The 16,531-nt window shown below is 52.2% G+C and overlaps 11 protein-coding genes across 11 annotated transcripts; 7 read left to right on the forward strand and 4 right to left on the reverse strand.

Annotated features, from left to right (window-relative positions):
• Nucleotides 1-22: 22 nt before the first annotated feature.
• Nucleotides 23-4,804, forward strand: MVES1_000995 (uncharacterized protein; the record flags this gene model as incomplete). The annotated part of the gene is made up of 1 exon (XM_056205849.1): nucleotides 23-4,804. The coding sequence occupies one exon, from the start codon at nucleotides 23-25 to the stop codon at nucleotides 4,802-4,804; it is 4,782 nt and encodes a 1,593-aa protein (XP_056061824.1).
• Nucleotides 4,805-4,892: 88 nt separating this feature from the next.
• On the reverse strand, nucleotides 4,893-5,887 carry CIC1 (proteasome-interacting protein cic1; the record flags this gene model as incomplete). Its single annotated transcript, XM_056205850.1, has 2 exons — nucleotides 4,893-5,637; nucleotides 5,667-5,887. 2 exons carry the CDS (start codon nucleotides 5,885-5,887, stop codon nucleotides 4,893-4,895), a joined length of 966 nt encoding a protein of 321 aa, XP_056061825.1.
• A 242-nt stretch (nucleotides 5,888-6,129) lies between these two features.
• MVES1_000997 (uncharacterized protein) lies at nucleotides 6,130-6,752 on the forward strand (the record flags this gene model as incomplete). The annotated part of the gene is made up of 5 exons (XM_056205851.1): nucleotides 6,130-6,179; nucleotides 6,213-6,493; nucleotides 6,527-6,536; nucleotides 6,660-6,690; nucleotides 6,723-6,752. The coding sequence occupies 5 exons, from the start codon at nucleotides 6,130-6,132 to the stop codon at nucleotides 6,750-6,752; spliced, it is 402 nt and encodes a 133-aa protein (XP_056061826.1).
• Nucleotides 6,753-7,804: 1,052 nt separating this feature from the next.
• Nucleotides 7,805-8,872, forward strand: MVES1_000998 (uncharacterized protein; the record flags this gene model as incomplete). The annotated part of the gene is made up of 1 exon (XM_056205852.1): nucleotides 7,805-8,872. The coding sequence occupies one exon, from the start codon at nucleotides 7,805-7,807 to the stop codon at nucleotides 8,870-8,872; it is 1,068 nt and encodes a 355-aa protein (XP_056061827.1).
• A 152-nt stretch (nucleotides 8,873-9,024) lies between these two features.
• MVES1_000999 (uncharacterized protein) lies at nucleotides 9,025-10,824 on the forward strand (the record flags this gene model as incomplete). The annotated part of the gene is made up of 1 exon (XM_056205853.1): nucleotides 9,025-10,824. The coding sequence occupies one exon, from the start codon at nucleotides 9,025-9,027 to the stop codon at nucleotides 10,822-10,824; it is 1,800 nt and encodes a 599-aa protein (XP_056061828.1).
• Nucleotides 10,825-11,069: 245 nt separating this feature from the next.
• Nucleotides 11,070-11,563, reverse strand: MVES1_001000 (uncharacterized protein; the record flags this gene model as incomplete). The annotated part of the gene is made up of 3 exons (XM_056205854.1): nucleotides 11,070-11,121; nucleotides 11,172-11,230; nucleotides 11,276-11,563. The coding sequence occupies 3 exons, from the start codon at nucleotides 11,561-11,563 to the stop codon at nucleotides 11,070-11,072; spliced, it is 399 nt and encodes a 132-aa protein (XP_056061829.1).
• A 344-nt stretch (nucleotides 11,564-11,907) lies between these two features.
• Nucleotides 11,908-12,374, forward strand: BNA1 (3-hydroxyanthranilate 3,4-dioxygenase; the record flags this gene model as incomplete). Its single annotated transcript, XM_056205855.1, has 2 exons — nucleotides 11,908-11,952; nucleotides 11,985-12,374. The coding sequence occupies 2 exons, from the start codon at nucleotides 11,908-11,910 to the stop codon at nucleotides 12,372-12,374; spliced, it is 435 nt and encodes a 144-aa protein (XP_056061830.1).
• Nucleotides 12,375-12,448: 74 nt separating this feature from the next.
• MVES1_001002 (uncharacterized protein) lies at nucleotides 12,449-12,864 on the reverse strand (the record flags this gene model as incomplete). Its single annotated transcript, XM_056205856.1, has 2 exons — nucleotides 12,449-12,466; nucleotides 12,571-12,864. The coding sequence occupies 2 exons, from the start codon at nucleotides 12,862-12,864 to the stop codon at nucleotides 12,449-12,451; spliced, it is 312 nt and encodes a 103-aa protein (XP_056061831.1).
• Nucleotides 12,865-13,113: 249 nt separating this feature from the next.
• Nucleotides 13,114-14,040, forward strand: mrpl7 (54S ribosomal protein L7, mitochondrial; the record flags this gene model as incomplete). Its single annotated transcript, XM_056205857.1, has 1 exon — nucleotides 13,114-14,040. One exon carries the CDS (start codon nucleotides 13,114-13,116, stop codon nucleotides 14,038-14,040), a length of 927 nt encoding a protein of 308 aa, XP_056061832.1.
• Nucleotides 14,041-14,043: 3 nt separating this feature from the next.
• On the reverse strand, nucleotides 14,044-15,146 carry MVES1_001004 (uncharacterized protein; the record flags this gene model as incomplete). The annotated part of the gene is made up of 7 exons (XM_056205858.1): nucleotides 14,044-14,616; nucleotides 14,643-14,654; nucleotides 14,681-14,728; nucleotides 14,759-14,932; nucleotides 14,961-14,979; nucleotides 15,008-15,094; nucleotides 15,121-15,146. 7 exons carry the CDS (start codon nucleotides 15,144-15,146, stop codon nucleotides 14,044-14,046), a joined length of 939 nt encoding a protein of 312 aa, XP_056061833.1.
• A 70-nt stretch (nucleotides 15,147-15,216) lies between these two features.
• On the forward strand, nucleotides 15,217-16,495 carry MVES1_001005 (uncharacterized protein; the record flags this gene model as incomplete). The annotated part of the gene is made up of 2 exons (XM_056205859.1): nucleotides 15,217-16,440; nucleotides 16,463-16,495. 2 exons carry the CDS (start codon nucleotides 15,217-15,219, stop codon nucleotides 16,493-16,495), a joined length of 1,257 nt encoding a protein of 418 aa, XP_056061834.1.
• Nucleotides 16,496-16,531: the final 36 nt, after the last annotated feature.

Here is a 16,531-nt window from a genome sequence, read left to right on the forward strand (position 1 = left end):
ACAGAGGACTACTGTCTCTGCAATGACGCCTTCCAAGGGTGCTACTGGTTATGTATCCGTGGATGGCGACCCAGCCAGATGGAGCGCCGAGGCCCGCATTTCGGACAAAAATGGAGAGGACGAAGTGGAGCGATGGAAGCCGCTTGATGGAAAACAGCGGCGCAAAATTGCGAGCCATCTTTGCGCTTCGGCTGGCCTCGACGGTCTCGAACATCAAGCCGAGGCTTACCACTTGCTGCAACGCTTAAACGGCCAGTGCCGTTTTTGGATTGCGAATCAAGAAAGTGATATGGGAAGCTGCGATGTATTCCCCCCTAATGCTGCAAGTCATTATCAAACGCAACTGCAAGCACTTGGCGACAATTCCTTTGCACGGATGCAACACGCACCCAACGCGTTACTGCAGAGCACCCGTTTGGAGAATGTAGGTACGCACGACATTCACAAACATAATGCGCCCCTTTCTTCGGACGTGTCCATGCTAAACGACCGCCTTAACAATGCCAGTGTGGACATGCCCACTCGAAAAAAAGCTTTTGTGCCCAGCTCGCCACCCCAAGAAGGCCGTCCGGATGCACACAAGAAGACTTGCTTGTCAGATAGGAGTGGTGTGGCACCGAAAGTGGTGCCGGCGGTCGAGTTTGCATCCTTCCCGCCGTGTAGCTTGGCTGATGCTATGTCCAAGGCATTCCCAATGCGGGGCCCGCCACAAGTGCCTATTTCCGCATGGTTCTCTGGATTAGAGGCGCCCGTCTCGTCGCTCTTGACGGAAATTGGTGCCGAGGATCCGATCCATGTTCTCTCGGCGTCTGCGTATGCTTCTGGTTTTGATATCCGCTCTCCTCAAGTACGCGACGAATTGCTGCAATACGCACATCACCTCTACTCCATCACACTGGCTGCAGGAGAGCACAATTCTACTGAAAAACAACGAGACGTGCACCGCACACCTGGGCGATCTACACGCATAGGAACCTCGCTTCACCCCACGCTGCTTCCTCTGTTGCATGTATTGCACAAGCTGCACCCCGAAGATTTGCCCATTCTCCTGCTTCTCTCCTGCGCTTACTACACGTCTGGTAATTTTAATGGTTCCTTGTGGTACAACAATTTGATTCTCCGCATTGATCCAAACTATGTAGAGGCGATGTCCAACATCGGCACATCTCTCTGTGCGCTTGGCTACTGGAAAGAGGCAGAGAGCTGGTGGTGGCGCGCATTGCGATTGATCCCAGGCTACTGGGACGCATTTGAAAACTTGTTGAGTGTTTTGTGTCTGCCATCTGCTCCGGGCCACGATGGGAAGAAGCGCTTGCCGCAATATGTGACTGCACTGCGTCTCTGCGACTTTGTCGAAGCGCACGTTGTGCCTGTACGACGAAGCATCTTTACTGGCCGCCGCAAAGGCGAGATGAGAAACCATGCAGAGCCCGACGATCCTCCCGGCATGCTCGAGCCCCAATCGCTGCCGCAGCAACTGCCCATCACACAACTCCCTCGCGTCCAGAATCTGTTTTTCGCCAAGGGTAATCTCAAGTACGTTACCGAAGGGTACGGCATTGTGGAAGCTGCAGAAGAGTACCAGCGCTCGGTGGAAGTGATTCTTTCTATTCCCGACCAGGCAGGCTTTACCGTGCGCGATTTGGTTGTGTCCGTGTGTGTGGTTGCAATCCTATCTTTTGGATCGGTGGTTCCCGGCATGAATGCCTTGTCCATTGCTGCCGAGGTAGCAGCCGCGTTTGGCATCGATATTTCGAATCCTGCATTTGCTGCTGTAGTGGCACAAGGCCAATACACGCGCATTCACCCCCAGGGCATATTGGGTATTGTGCGTGATGTTGGCGACGACGCCATTTCCACGCTGCTTCGCATTGGTAGCAATCAGCTCCCGGTCATCTTTTTGCTCCCCGATCAAATCGATATCCTACACCGGATCCTGTTTGGCCACACAGGCGGCATTTTACCCGTCTTCAAGCCACACACTGGCAAAGACTCGATTGTGCCCGGCACGATGCTGGAATCAGTGTACCGCCAATCGTTTCAAGTTGGCTCCTCAATTTTGCTAGCCTTGGCAAAGCTGTTCCAAGATGCCACGACGAATCCTGACCAGGGCAACAAGCGATTGACACTGCGGGGTATTCCGCCATCAATTTCACTCTTACTCCTCTTTTACTACATGTCACTGAGGTTGAACCCAAGTGCATTTACATATAACAATTTGGGTATTCTGCTCTCTTCTTTGCCTGGCGCCACCACAACGGTTGGCTTGAATGGTGAGCGCATTCAACTTACGGGCCAATTGCTTGCCATGCGGTACTATGCCCATGGCCTTCAGTTCGACCCGACACACTCGCACTTGATCACCAATTTAGGCAGTCTTTTCAAAGACATGGGCCGTCTTTCAGAGGCGATCCAAATGTACGAAAAAGCGGTGGAGTTCGACCCGAAATTCGACGTGGCGCTCGCAAATCTTGGCAATGCGGTCAAGGACCAGGGCAGGATTCAAGACTCGATCGAGTTTTATCGCCGCTCAGTGGAAGCCAACCCACACTTTCCCGAAGCGCTGTGTGGCCTCGTGAATGCGTTGCTGGCTATTTGCGACTGGAAAGAAGTCTACTCGGAAAACTCTCAAGGAGGCTTGATGCGCGATGTAATTTTGACTGTTAATCGACAGCTGGAAAGTGGCAGCAGCTACGGCAAAGGTATCTTCCAGCTTCAGTGCCCTCTCGAGGACTGGGTAGATAAGATTACCAGCTATAGTGGCGACAACCGTTTGGATACGCGCGATCGCTGGACCCAGAAGCTGATGCCATTTTACGACCCTTCCAAGCACGAGCCCATGATGAACGAAGGCGGTTTTTTGCTTCGGATCATTGAGCACATCTCACGGCATACCCAGCGTCGCTGGTATCATGACATGTATACGCGCAAGTGCACAAATGAGTGCGACACTACCGCAAACAATGAAATCAACTATGCGCGTATGCAAATCCCTTTCTCTCTGCCAACTCCTAGCAATCTCACCGTGCTGCCATTCCACACGTTTACGTATCCTTTGACGCCACGCCAGGTGCGTCTGATTTCGCATCGCAATGCGCTGCGCACAACGCACAGCTCTTTGTCGCAAACGTGGCTTCCTAAGCACGTCTATCCACCACCGCCGCCGCCCAATGGCAAGCTGAATATTGGCTATGTTTCGTCCGACTTTAACAACCATCCTCTTGCCCATCTTATGCAATCCGTATTTGGGTTCCACGATCTGACGCGCTTCAACATCTTTTGCTATGCTACTACCGTCTCGGACGAGTCGCCTTACCGAAATCAGATCGAACATGAGTCGCAGCACTTTTTGGATGTTTCCACATGGTCTACGGAAATGGTTCTTGCCCAAATTCAACGCGACCAGATCCACATTTTGGTGAATTTGAATGGGTACACAAAAGGCGCGCGCAACGATATATTTGCGTCGCGTCCTTGTCCAGTCCAGATGCAGTTTATGGGTTTTCCCGGCGGCATGGGTTCAGGCTGGATAGACTGGATTGTTGTAGATCCCATCGTGTGCCCCCCAAGCATGACCTCTCACTACCGCTGGCGCGAAGGGCCCAGCAATGCGCAGCACAATGGCTTTGCAGAGAAATTTACCGACCTTGCCGCAAATTTGGATCCTGAAGACGCGCGCGAAGATTGGGTATACACGGAGCGGTGCATCTTTATATCTCACTCGTACTTTGTCAATGACCATGCGCAAGGCTTCCGTGACCCCGTGGAAGAAACACGCGTCCAGTCGTTTGAGGAGGAGAATGACAAGCCGAGCCGCGAGGAAAAACAGCACAATGTACCTGTGGAGCACCAGTTGTCGGATAAACAAGTGTGGGATCGCGAGCAACTTCGCCGCTACCGCATGCGCTGCACATTATTTCCCTGCCTGCCAGACGACTATGTCATCTTTGCCGACTTTAATCAGCTGTACAAGACAGACCCTGAGCTTTTCAAGGCATGGCTCAAGATTCTCACTCGCGTCCCCAAGAGCATTCTTTGGCTCTTGCGCTTTCCCATCTCGGGGCAGAAGCACCTGTATGAATTTGCTTTGCAGTGGGCTGGTCCCGAGGTTGCAAAGCGTGTCATTTTCACCGATGTTGCGCCGAAGCATATCCACATATACCGTTGCCGCATTGCCGATCTCTTCCTTGATACGAGTGAGTGCAATGCCCACACAACCGCCGTGGATATTCTGTGGTCTGGCACACCGATGCTGACGTGGCCAAAGCATGCCCATAAGATGTGTTCGCGCGTTGCAGCGAGTATTCTTTTTGCTGCGGGAGCCAGCGATGGACTTGTAGTTGATTCAGCGGAGCAGTATGTCGAACGCGCCGTGAAATTGGCAAACTCGATCCGCTACCAGTATGTCCAGCACTTGAATCAAGGCAGCGAACACGCAAAGCTCGAAAAGATCACGCATTCCACCAAAGACGTGCCTCCTGCCGAGCTTACGTCAGAGATGCTCGTTGTAAACTGCACAGAAGAAGCAGTAAAGGGTTCTATGAACGTCCCTGAGCACGGCGATTTCATCTCTCGCGAGGAAAGTGGCGAGCTCAGCGACTGGCGCCGCAAATTGTTTTTGAGCCGCGACAAGTGCCCTCTGTTTAATACGCGCGGATGGACTCGTGCGGTAGAAGCAGGGTATTGGGAAGCTTGGCGGCGCTGGGAAGCGGGTACTGATATGGAAGATTCGTACGAATGGGAGATACTTCCGCGTGGTGCGCCGGAGAAGCTGAGTGGTCATATCTGGCTCAGCGACTATTAATTTGTAACGACCATTTTGGTTCGTGATTGTGTGTATATATAATTGTATTATCCAGTGTAAAAGTAATGAGAAGTTGAACGACTATGCGCTACTTGCGTTTCGGAGCTGGGGCTCGGGTGGCAGTGGCCAACTTGCGCTTCTTGGGAGCGACTGGGATGTTTTCGTCGTCTTCATCTTCGTCTTCATCTTCGTCTTCATCTTCGTCGTCTTCGTCGTCGTCGTCGTCTTCGTCGTCTTCGTCGGCCTCATCCAACTCTTTCACGGGCGCAGACCACCGCACATCTTCGCCATCGCCAAGACTACAGTTCCAAATCGGCAGTGCTGCGCTTACACCCGTCTTAACCTCAATGTTCTGTATATTTCCCCACTTGCCTTCAACACGGGATACAATCGCAGGAAGCGCCGATGCCAAATTTTCAACCAGTTGCTCCGGCTTGTGGCGGTCCAGGAACCCAATTTTGATCGAGTTGCAGGACCCTTTGTTCTGCATATAATATGTCGACGCAATCGCCTTGGCAATAGTCTCTGCCAAACGTTTGCGGTTGGTAAGGTCAACAGGCACGGGAAATTTGCGGTCTTTGTAGAACACACTCCCACATAGTTTCGGGAGTAGCGGAACGATACGCTCATCTGCAAGGAACAAGTCATGGTCCCGCACAAGTTCGCGACGCGCATCAAAAGGCTTGAATTTACCCTTGAGCTTTTCGACGCCAACGACGCGGTTCACCGCGCGAATGTTTTTCTCGTGAAGCAGGTCCTTGTATTCGCGCTGAGGATCTTTCGTAAGCAAGCACACCACAGCCTCGTCGTCCAAAAGCGAGTGTGCCAATGGGCTGTATGTAAGTATGCGCGAAAAACGTACATGCGTGTAGGTTTGACTTTTCGCGTCGGACTCAGATCCTTGATGGTGACTTGAAGCCACACTGTATGTTCGGCATCTTTTGCGGCGCCAAGAGATCCAGGGCCATCTAAAGGAAGTTCATTTTCGCTCTTTTTCTCGCGACGACGATCCGTGAATGCACTCAGGGCTTTGAACGCTTTTAAGGCCTGATTGGGATCCACTCTTCCCGAAATCGGCTGCATGGAAAAGGTGCCTGTATCCCTCCTCTCCGGCTTTGTAATTTTTTGCGCCTTCGAAGCTTGGCGCGTAGCGCTTGGTTTGCGTGCGACCGCACTTTTCGATGGCATCGTAACTAAATTGCAGGCTGCAGGTGCGGCCATTTTTTCTTGTCAAAAACATAGACACTACCTAGTAGGAAGATTTTTTTGGGGGTTTATTCAGCGGCTGCGCTCAGACACCGTGCTGCGACGCGGTAGAAAACACCATGGCTTCGCTAGCGGCATGGTCGCTCGATTATGGAAAGATTACACCAAAGTATGTATTGTGCACACTTACTTACAATACCAGGAATGTTAAACTTTCCGCTGTTCCCGATGCTATGATTGGATACGTTGACCCCAGGATTATGGAAAAGCCAGACAAGAACAAATCTGTCGGAGACAAGAAGATCGATACGTCGGCCATCCAAGTAGCAAAAGCATGGGAGGCTGCGATGGCCCCAGCAAAATCTATTCCTATGAACTTGATGATGATGTACATGAGCGGCAATGGCGTTCAAATTTTTAGTATGATGGTCGTGTTCATGACTGTGATCAATCCACTCAAGGGCATCACCACAATCAATACCGGTACGTGTTAATTTTCATATACTCTAACACCAGTATTTGCGCCGTATCGAAATCCTAACCACACACTTCTTCCGCAGATGGCCTTGTTCATTGCATGCCAGCTTGGGGTAGTCGCCGTCGGCCTCTACAAATGCTGGAGTATGGGGCTGCTCCCAACGGAAAGTAGCGACTGGCTTGCATGGCACAAGGCACTTGAGGTATGCACCCATTTTCTGGTACTTATTCACAGTCCCTGGAATTCACAGCGTTCCGTGCTTAACCAGCATTGTATCATATACGTGGACTACACATCATACTAGTCTCGTATTCATAGGAGCCGAATGCACCTGTACAGGCACCTCGACCGGTTTCGTAACCTGCTTACGCCGCTTTTCGTGTGCTTCCATAATTGATTTCATATGCGTTTGCTCTTGCGCCCGCGATCGTCTGCATGTCTCCCAGCCAAAGATGGATATGAATATAAAGGTACCGACCGTCCAATTGAGCGCTTGGTTCATTTCTAATGTAAGAGTTCAAATAAAAACGTACTTCTTCCTCCGAGAAGCTGTACGATACCTATGCTAGCTCCGGACGCCATGCCAAAGAGAAGCGTGCTTCGGGCGCAAGGAATTTGCGGCAGTCGCCGTACGCTCTCCGTCAAAGAAGTGCTTGAAAGCACATCAAATACGCCCAAAGGTTTCTATTATGAGCACACATCCAACCCATACGTACTTGGCGCTCCTCGGTCAGAGGCTGCCGCAGCACACTGTCCATGCCTGACAACCCTGTGTTGCACTTTGCGTGTCCACATCGCTTACTAACGAACCCACTACTGCGCATGATTTCGCTTGGCGTGCTCGTTATCAGATTACGCATACGCGACGACCTATCCCAGTATTATAATGGGGATAACCAAGCGCAACGTAAAAAACGTTCTCGTGCTTGGTGGGAGCTACGGTGGTATGTGTAAAAGAGTATTTATCGTTGGACTTACAAACAGGGATGCGAGCGTCAACGGAACTCGCAAAAAAGCTTCCTCCGACGCATCGTGTCGTACTAGTCGACCGCAATACACATTTTAACCGTAGGTAATCCGAATGTGCTGAAAGAAAAACAGATTTGTACGCATTTCCCCGGTTTAGCATCTATCCTGGTCACGAGCACAAGGCATTTATCCCATATACCACTCTCTTTTCAGAAGCTGCAGCGCGCAGATCCACTGCAGTTACACCAGGAACCGGCACATTGCAAAGAGCTGGAAGGAAAAAAAGCATTGCTACTCGGTTGTGCGACTTATTCCGAAAAAAAATCTCTGAAACCAAGGGCGACGTCATGTCCAACGCCGAACCCCACCTTGTAGTTTGCGGCCAAGTTTCTGCAATCACGGACGAGTGCGTCACTGTGCAACAGCACGGGGACGAACAACAAGCAATGAAGATTGACTATTCGCACTTGGTGTATGCATTAGGGAATCATTTACCGGACCCATTGCGGCACGACGGCTATTCCAAGTTAAAGGGCATGGAATGGATGAAACGCTGCAGTGAACGAATCGAGAAGAGTGAGAACATTGTGGTGATCGGTGGCGGCGCGCTGGGCGTGCAGTTTGCTACTGACATTGCCACACGATTTGCACACAAGCGTGTGACACTAGTCCATTCGCGCAAACAGCTCATGCCCCGCTTTGACCAACGAGTCCATGATATGGCGTATGAGCGTATAAAAAAGCTTGGCATTAATGTCGTTCTCGGCCATCGTGTTGCTTCTGTACAACAAAGCCACAGGGACGAAGCGCCGACAACACAGGCGGAAAACAAGGAAGATGTGCGATATTTGGTCCGCACAAACCAAGGCTTGGAGCTGGATTGTGATCTGCTTCTGTTATGCACAGGAACACGTCCAAACTCCGCGCTTATGGCTAACTTTTCTCCAAGCAGTGTGGACCCCCAGACACGACAGATTCAAGTATTGCAGACCTTGCAAGTAATGCGCAGCGTTGGACATGGAGAGCCAAATCATTTTGCCAACATATTTGCCATTGGTGACGTAGCCGAAACGGCTGCATTGCATGCAGGCTACCAAGCGTATTACATGGGAGAAGTCGCTGCAGAGAACATTCTCCGGCAAATTATTGGAGTAAGGTCCACTGCAGAGCCTGATTCCAAGGTCAAAGAAGGAGAAACGATTCCGATGCAGGACTTTGCACCGCTCTCGCCCATGCTGAAGCTGACTGTTGGCGGTGGCGAAGTAATCAAGCAGGATGCACCAGTAGCAGATCCTACTCACCCCGATAAAATGGTGCGACCTATTATTTTCACGGTGCCAGACACCGAGTCAATGGACGTAGAATCAGTCTGGGTGTCGCTTGCGCGCGCAGACCCATCCAATATGCATGCTTGAGCGTGAACGGCTTGCAGCACGGACATTGTTTGGTCCAATGCACGATGACTAAGCACGCCACGCTCCCACGAGTCGCGACCGCTTTCATTTTTTCTAGTTATTATCTGATACTTACACACTACTGTGGCCAGATTGCGTTCGTAAGGAACACCATGCCTAGCTGTATTTCGGACGAAGTTAAGAATGTGGTGGTACTTGGGGGAAGTTATGGTGGTATGCATACCGCTATGGTGCTGGCAAAAAAGCTCCCCCCAACACATCGCGTGATTCTCATGGAGCGGAACACGCATTTCAACCATCTCTATGTATTCCCCCGTTTTCTCGTGTTTCCCGGCCACGAGCACAAAGCGTTCGTGCCATACACGTCCATATTTTCCGAATCCCCTTCCCGAAGAAGAGCTGCGGTTTTGTCCAACATGAAAACGGGCAATATGACGCGGTTAGAAATGCATGTCGACGATGACGGATCAGGCCCTCCTATCGACGCCGCCGACGCGGAGAACGCGATAGTAAAGGATCGCTTGGAAATGGAGTCTGCATTTGACGATAAACACGACCGGAAAGAAAATCAGATTATCGAGGTCCACGATCTATTGAAAGGAAAACTGCGTATTGACGACGAATACATTGCAAATGGCGACGCGAAAGACGAATTTTGTAAAGCAGAACCACACCTAGTTTTATGTGGCGAGGTGACAAGGGTTTCCGACAATTATGTGACGATAAAACAGCAAACTCCAGAATGTGGGGACCAAATGAACGGGTCGTTGCCAAAGAAATCGCTTTGGTCGCTTGACACGATGGAAATACCTTATACACACTTGGTATATGCTTTGGGTTCGCACATGCCGGACCCCCTTTACCGCAACTCGTACTCCAAGGTGCGTGGAGTTGAATGGATGAAACGCACGAATCACCGCATTCGAGAAAGCAAGGATATTGTGATTGTTGGCGGTGGCGCGCTTGGTGTAGAGCTTGCTACGGACATTGCAACTAAGTACAAAGACAAGAACATCACGTTGATCCATTCGCGCCAGCAGCTATTACCCAATTTTGATATCCGTGTACACGAGTGGGCCTATAAACAGCTGCAGAAACTCGGCGTCAAGGTCGTGCTTGGACACCGTCTTTCGTATGCACGCGGCTGTCCGCGCGGAACGACGCCTGAACTGTTTGAAAACTATACACCATCACAGAAAACGTCACCTGATGGCAAAATCCTACCGGTGATTATTTGTCCCAACGAAGCAGAACCAGGGGCAGAGCCGCTGCGCCATCATATCCGCACGACGAAGGGTCTTGAGCTTGAATGCGACTTGTTTTTGCTTTGCACAGGCCAGCAGCCGAATTCTGCTTTGATGGCTGAATTCTCGCCGACCAGTGTAAATCCGTCCACACGTCTAATCCGTGTTATGCATACACTTCAGGTCATGAAACCCGACGACCCCTACGCTGCGTCACACCCACCAGGAGCTGTAGAGACATGCAAAGACTGTGATTGTTTCCCGGATAACAAGCTCGCAGGTGCGGAGTCTGACCAAGAGGATGGGGCTAAGAACGTGGAACACTTTGACAATATATATGCTATTGGAGACGTCGCAGACGCATTTGGCGCGCTGAATGCAGGGTACCAGGCTTGGTACATGGGCGAGGCAGTTGCAGAAAACATTCTGCGCGATATTATGCGACAGGCAGACTCGGAAGATCCCACGTCTAAGCTACCCGATGGCGAACCTGTTCCGCTAAAAGAATTTACTCCCCTGCCCGACATGCTCAAATTGACTATTGGCGGCGGCGAGGTCGTGTCTCAAGGTGCGCCTGCTCCAGATGAGTCGCTACCTGGCAGGCCCATGCGACCTACCGTTCAAGTGGCACCCGATCAAGAAGATATGTATATTGAATCTGTGTGGAAAGGGATGGCACTTGCCGATCCTTCCGACATGTACATCTAACCGTACTCCGTAAAGCTATTTCTAGATTACAAATCTGACAAAGAGCAATTACGGGTCATTAGTTTCACACAAGCGTGTCATTGTAGTGATATAGCGGCATACACCTATGCACAGGAAATGTATATGCGTTGCCTTTTCTACTCCCAAACGTGTCGGGTGTAACGAAGAGATACATAGCAAGTGGTTTGCGCGTAAGGACAATAAAACCACCAACACCGGCCAAGTACAATAAGGTATATATACCCTTACTTCTTCTTGTCGGCGGTCTTCTTGGTACCTCGGACCTTCTTGGCACGGCTGAAAATAGTGTTAGTACCCGCGCTTGATCGCAGAAAAAAAATACGTACTTCTTGCGCTCCTTCCGGAGCTTGCGGGAGGGCTTCTCGACCTTGGGCATAAGTCCATTCTGCATCGTATTAGTACATGTCGCACAATTGGGATGTATACTTACACGAACGAGGCGGAAAGCACACTCGAGCTTGGTGCTCTCGGGGGTGTCGTAAATCAGAGCAAAGCCCTTGGAGCGGCCACCGCCAAATTGCGTCCTGAGACCGAAAACAAAGACCTGATCCTTGGGGGCCTTGTACATTTCACCGATCTTCTCCTGGAGCTCGGCCCGGGAGCAGTTAGGGCGCTGGGGGTGAATTACCTCCAGAGCCATCTGCTTCCTCTGGAGCAGGCGGTTGGTAATGAACTTGCGGGTCCGGATAGTGATGGGAGAGTTCAGGTCCTGCGGCATGTTAGTATATTGTTAGAGTAACGAGACGGCATGAGCGGCCGTCCGCGCTACGTACCATTTTGGCGACGTCGAAAGTTGGCAAGCAAGAGCGCTACGAGTTCTTCGGCCCAGGTCGCGCTAGCGGCGCTTGAAAATCACGTGCACAACTATATTCATTCATGTACTTATTATTTAGTCACGATGAGTCAGAATATTGCCATCGCAACAGCTCGCGATAGTACGGAGCATTTTGTAGCATGATCGTGCCACCGATCAACTTCCAGAAATGGATTGAGGAAAACAAATCGCTTTTACGGCCTCCGGTCGGAAACACATGTCTCCTTCGGACGGATGGGTATTTTATCATGGCTGTCGGTGGCCCAAATGAACGGTCTGATTTCCATTACCAGGTATGTGTCGCGCGAGCCGTCACTGATTACAGCCTACGGAGGAGCTGTTTTACCAGGCCAAAGGACATATGCACCTTCGTATAGTAGACGAAGGAAAGTTTCGCACCATTGAGATCAAAGAAGGCGAGTACTTTTTGCTGCCGGCCAACACGCTGCACTCCCCAAAACGGTTTGCCGACACCATTGGCCTAGTCCTTGAGCGCACTCGCGAACGCGATCAAGTTCACTGGTTTTGTCCGAATTTGAAAGCGCATGACGACAAGCCGTTTATGATTTACTGCGATGAGTTCCTTACCAAGGACTTGTTTGAACATCTTCCGAAGCTACTGAAGCACTGGGCAAGCTCGGAAGAACTGCGCCTTTGCAGAGACTGTGGCTACCAAGCCGCACCGTTGGAATCGCCCGAGTGCCCACTTGTCTGATACAATATAGACACCCGGTAATGCATTTCGTATATTTTTGCACCACACACCTTGTGCGAAGATGTCTTGCTATATTATACACTGCCATCGTTCTGCATGAGGTAGAGCAAAAATTGCAAGTGCGAGCCGCTGTGTTCCTCCGCGATTACATACGTGATGGGGAAATCTAGAATGAGTTGCAGTTTTGCGCACGTACCAAGATAACGCCGTCGCCGCGCACAAATAGCATTTCAGAGTTACGCTTATTCACCTGATTGTCAGCAATGCGTATCGCACAATGTACCTTTATGGTTTCTGCGCCGGTATCTTCAGCAATTTGGACGTCGTAAATCGTCTCTTCGACGTCGCCCATAATCAAGTTCATGTGGCCATCGTACGCATGCAGGATGCCGCGAACTTCACGATCACCACGGAGCTTGACACACACGCGCTCGCTGATCGATAGCCGTACAAGGTCAAAGGGCTGCGTCACGCCAGCGCCAGCGACCATAATGTTGCGGTGAACAAGCCGCTTGCCGCGGGAGACTGCGCGTTTTGTTTTACAGATACCTATTGGGTAAAAGGGGTTAATAAATACTGGACCTACCAGGACTTGCTTTCTTCGCGGGTGCGTTGCAAAGCCCACGCTAACGCATTCTTCTCCGCTATGATGCATGCGCGGATGCTGCGTCGCGCTGCATTAACACCCCAACTGGCATTGCGCTCCAGTATGCGCGGGTTGCACACGTCTATAGCATGCATGGATGGTCGCGTCCCCTTTCGCCACTCACTTCCAGAGGCGCCGCTGGAAATCGGCGCGCTGCAACCAAGCAGACTGCGCGAGCATTATGATCGGACGCTCGCAACAGATATGTTGTATATGATGTATGAACCGATGCCTGAAGGGGAAGAGCTTACAGAAATGCCCTCCGGCGCTCTTGTTCCTCCGGAAGTGCACCAAGATCGCGTGCGACGTTGGGCTGGCGATTCTCCGTACTTTGCGCATCGTCATGCACGCCCACAGCGCGGTAACCGTCCGCTGCTCCCGATTCTAAAGCCATTGTATGAATCGAACCATGTTGAGCACGATTTGCCGCGGTTGGAACGTGTTGTACTGACGGCATTTTGTCGCGACGCCATCGTGAATAAGCAAGCGTTGCTGCCGCTTTTGGGCCAGGTTCGTGCGGTTACCGGCCTGCCAGTTCTTGGCTCGCTGGCAGACCCATCTGTTGGCAGTTCACACACGGCTGCTGACCGTGCGCGCAATGGCTATATCCAAATACTACGTGCCAAGAAAGGCGTTGCTTCCTTCAAGCTCCGGCCCGGAATGCCTGTCGGTGTACAAGCCGTACTGCTGGGCGATTCCGCGTACGAGTTTATCGAACTGCTTACTACGTTCGTGCTCCCGCGGCTGCGTGGGTTTGGCGGGCTGCCGCTGCCGCCCGCGGGACAGCCACTGCAGAGTGCCGCTGCGGTGAGCGGTGTGGTATCCTTTGGTATGGGTCCGGAGGCGATGCCTTTGTTCCCTCAGGTCGAAGTGAACTTGGATCAATACCCCGGCCGTCGGTTTGGCTTTCAAATCGACTGCATCACGAATCAACGTGGGCGCCGTGCGACGGAGCGTGCACGGACACTTCTTAGTGGCCTTGGATTGCCATTCGTGCGCCGCGGAACAATGACATTGTAGTATCTATGAGTAGTACGCACGCACTGCTTCGCGAACTTCCTGTGTAATGAAAAGATCTTCAGAGAGATCGGAGAACGGCGTGTCGGGGCCCGCGATTGAGTACGCTGCCATCTGCTCCGTAGTAAATCCGTGGCGCTCGCGCAGGTATAGCTCGTCGATGAGAAAGCGTCCCGTCCATTCCTTGGCGTCCTCCTGCACCAAACGCACAGCGGCATCAGAGACGATTGCAGGGGAGCGCCACCCACGCTCCGCGCCTTCACCAGGGTTGACAACGCGCATCGCACTCGTGCCGATAAGCGTGTAAGGCCAAATCGTGTTGCTTGCGACGCCGCGAGGAAGGGCCTCGCCCGCGAGCGCGTACGCAGCTACAGACATGGCACATTTGGACATGGCGTATAAGGCGCGTGTTTGCGCAAAAGACGCGTCCATTTTGTCGTCGCGGCGCGCAAAGAGGCCCTGGTTCAATGGCGGCGAAAGCGTCACGATGTGTGGGTTGCGGCCCGCGCTGGCCGATTGGTACAAGTGCTCCAGTGCGTAGCGCGAGACGAGCCACGTACCGCGCGCATTGATATTGTTCTGTGGTGAGCGTGCACAATGCGTACCACTAGATCGTACTGTTGTTAGTAGCGCAAAAACGTACATTTTTTGGTTTCGCGTCAACTGTGGTTCCCAAGTTAATTGCGGATGCCTTTGGTTATATCCCACACTCAAAACGTACATTGTTCACAAGAATGTCGAGGTTGCCAAACGTGCCCACCGCCTTTGCGATGGCGTCTTTCACGGCGCGGTCGTCGCGCACATCCATTTGTATAGGGAGTGCTTTGGCTCCATTTTGATGCTTGTCTGCAATGGCATGTACTTCGTCTGCAACAGAGTGGATCGTGCCAGGGAGCTGCGTGTCAGTGTAGCGAGGTACGCACGATCTTGTGCGGCTCGGCGCTGATGTGAGTGTGTGCATCCAACGTACCTCTTGGCCGCAATCACGACATTTGCACCGCGTGCCGCAAGTGTCTTGGCAACCTCTGCGCCGATACCGCGGGAAGCGCCGGTACTGCTATGAGCGATACCCTCGTTACCTACATAAATGCAGTCTTGCCTTGCAACATGGGGAAGTGTGGAGCAAGCAGGAAGTGGAGCAACGCCGGGACGTTCACCGGGAACAACGTTGTACTCCACATGGCTGTGTGCCCGTTTTATCTGCAAGGACGGTGTAGGTTCGGCAACAATTGCCGTAACGAGCATCCTCCGCGTGGGGGAGGTGCATTTGGCCAGCCTACAGCGTTTGGCGGTGCAGGACTGCAGAAATCAGCGCCAGAGCCAGAGGTTGCACTCACCAAGGACGGCATTGCACAAGACCTCGGGTCGCATGGCCGACCTCTGTGGAAGCTGACGAGCTATGCTCCTGCGCGTGGGGAGCCAAACTTGATTGCTGGACTTGATAGGAGTCCTGAAGAGGACCGTATGGCCGCGTATGAGGCATCGCGCAGCGGTAACCAAGCCGCGTATGTGCAGCAGACGCAGCAGACGACTTCGCAGGCAGACTCTGTGTATACGCAAATGGCGCTGAATCCCCAGGCTGCGTTACAACAAGCGCTGCAGAACAGGAAAAATACGGCTCAGCACGCGACACCGGCGTTTGGGGCAAAAGGAACTAGTGCGTTTGGTGCAGCGGCGCCTAGCGCCTTTGGAGGCAAGTCGAGTGCATTTGGCGGTGCGCCGGGGTTTGGACAGGCGACGAGCGGCTCTGCATTTGGAGCAAGTTCAGCGCCGACTGCATCTGCATTTGGCGGAACTTCAGCACCGACTGCACCTGCATTTGGAGCAAGTTCTGCACCGACTACATCTGCATTTGGCGGAACTTCAGCGCCGACTGCATCTGCATTTGGAGCAGGTTCTGCACCGACTACATCTGCATTTGGCGGAACTTCAGCACCGACTGCACCTGCATTTGGAACAAGTTTAGCACCGACTGCATCTGCTTTTAGCACGAAGCCTTCCGGCACGGCACCTGCATTTGGCGCCCCGTCTGTATTTGGCGCCACATCTGCATTTGGCGCCCCATCTGCTCTTGGAGCCCAGGCAAACATGACCTCTGCATTTGGCGCCAAGGCCGGCACTTCTGCATTTGAACAGCCCGCAGCTGCACCAGCTCGAGCTTCTTCAGTCTTTGGACAGCCAGCGTCTGCGCCGACACAATCTTCAGCCTTTGGACAGCCAGCACAAGCTCCTTCCGCTTTTGGTCAGATTGCCCCTTCTGTCTTTGGCCAGCCGGTGCCTCCCACAACCCAAACTTCCGCGTTTGGTCATGCTGCACCTGCACCTGCACCGGCATCCTCTCAACCATCCAAGCCCCCAACCGAGCTATTTGCACGGGCAGACGAGACAATTTTACCGGAAGATGTACTTCAAGCTTTTAAAGCAGATACATTTACTTGGGGCGCCGTACCACAAATAGAGCCACCCGCATCACTCTCTGTATAGCTACAATATA

Source organism: Malassezia vespertilionis, chromosome 2, assembly GCF_029542925.1.
Source record: "Malassezia vespertilionis chromosome 2, complete sequence".
Taxonomy (NCBI): Eukaryota; Fungi; Basidiomycota; class Malasseziomycetes; order Malasseziales; family Malasseziaceae; genus Malassezia; species Malassezia vespertilionis.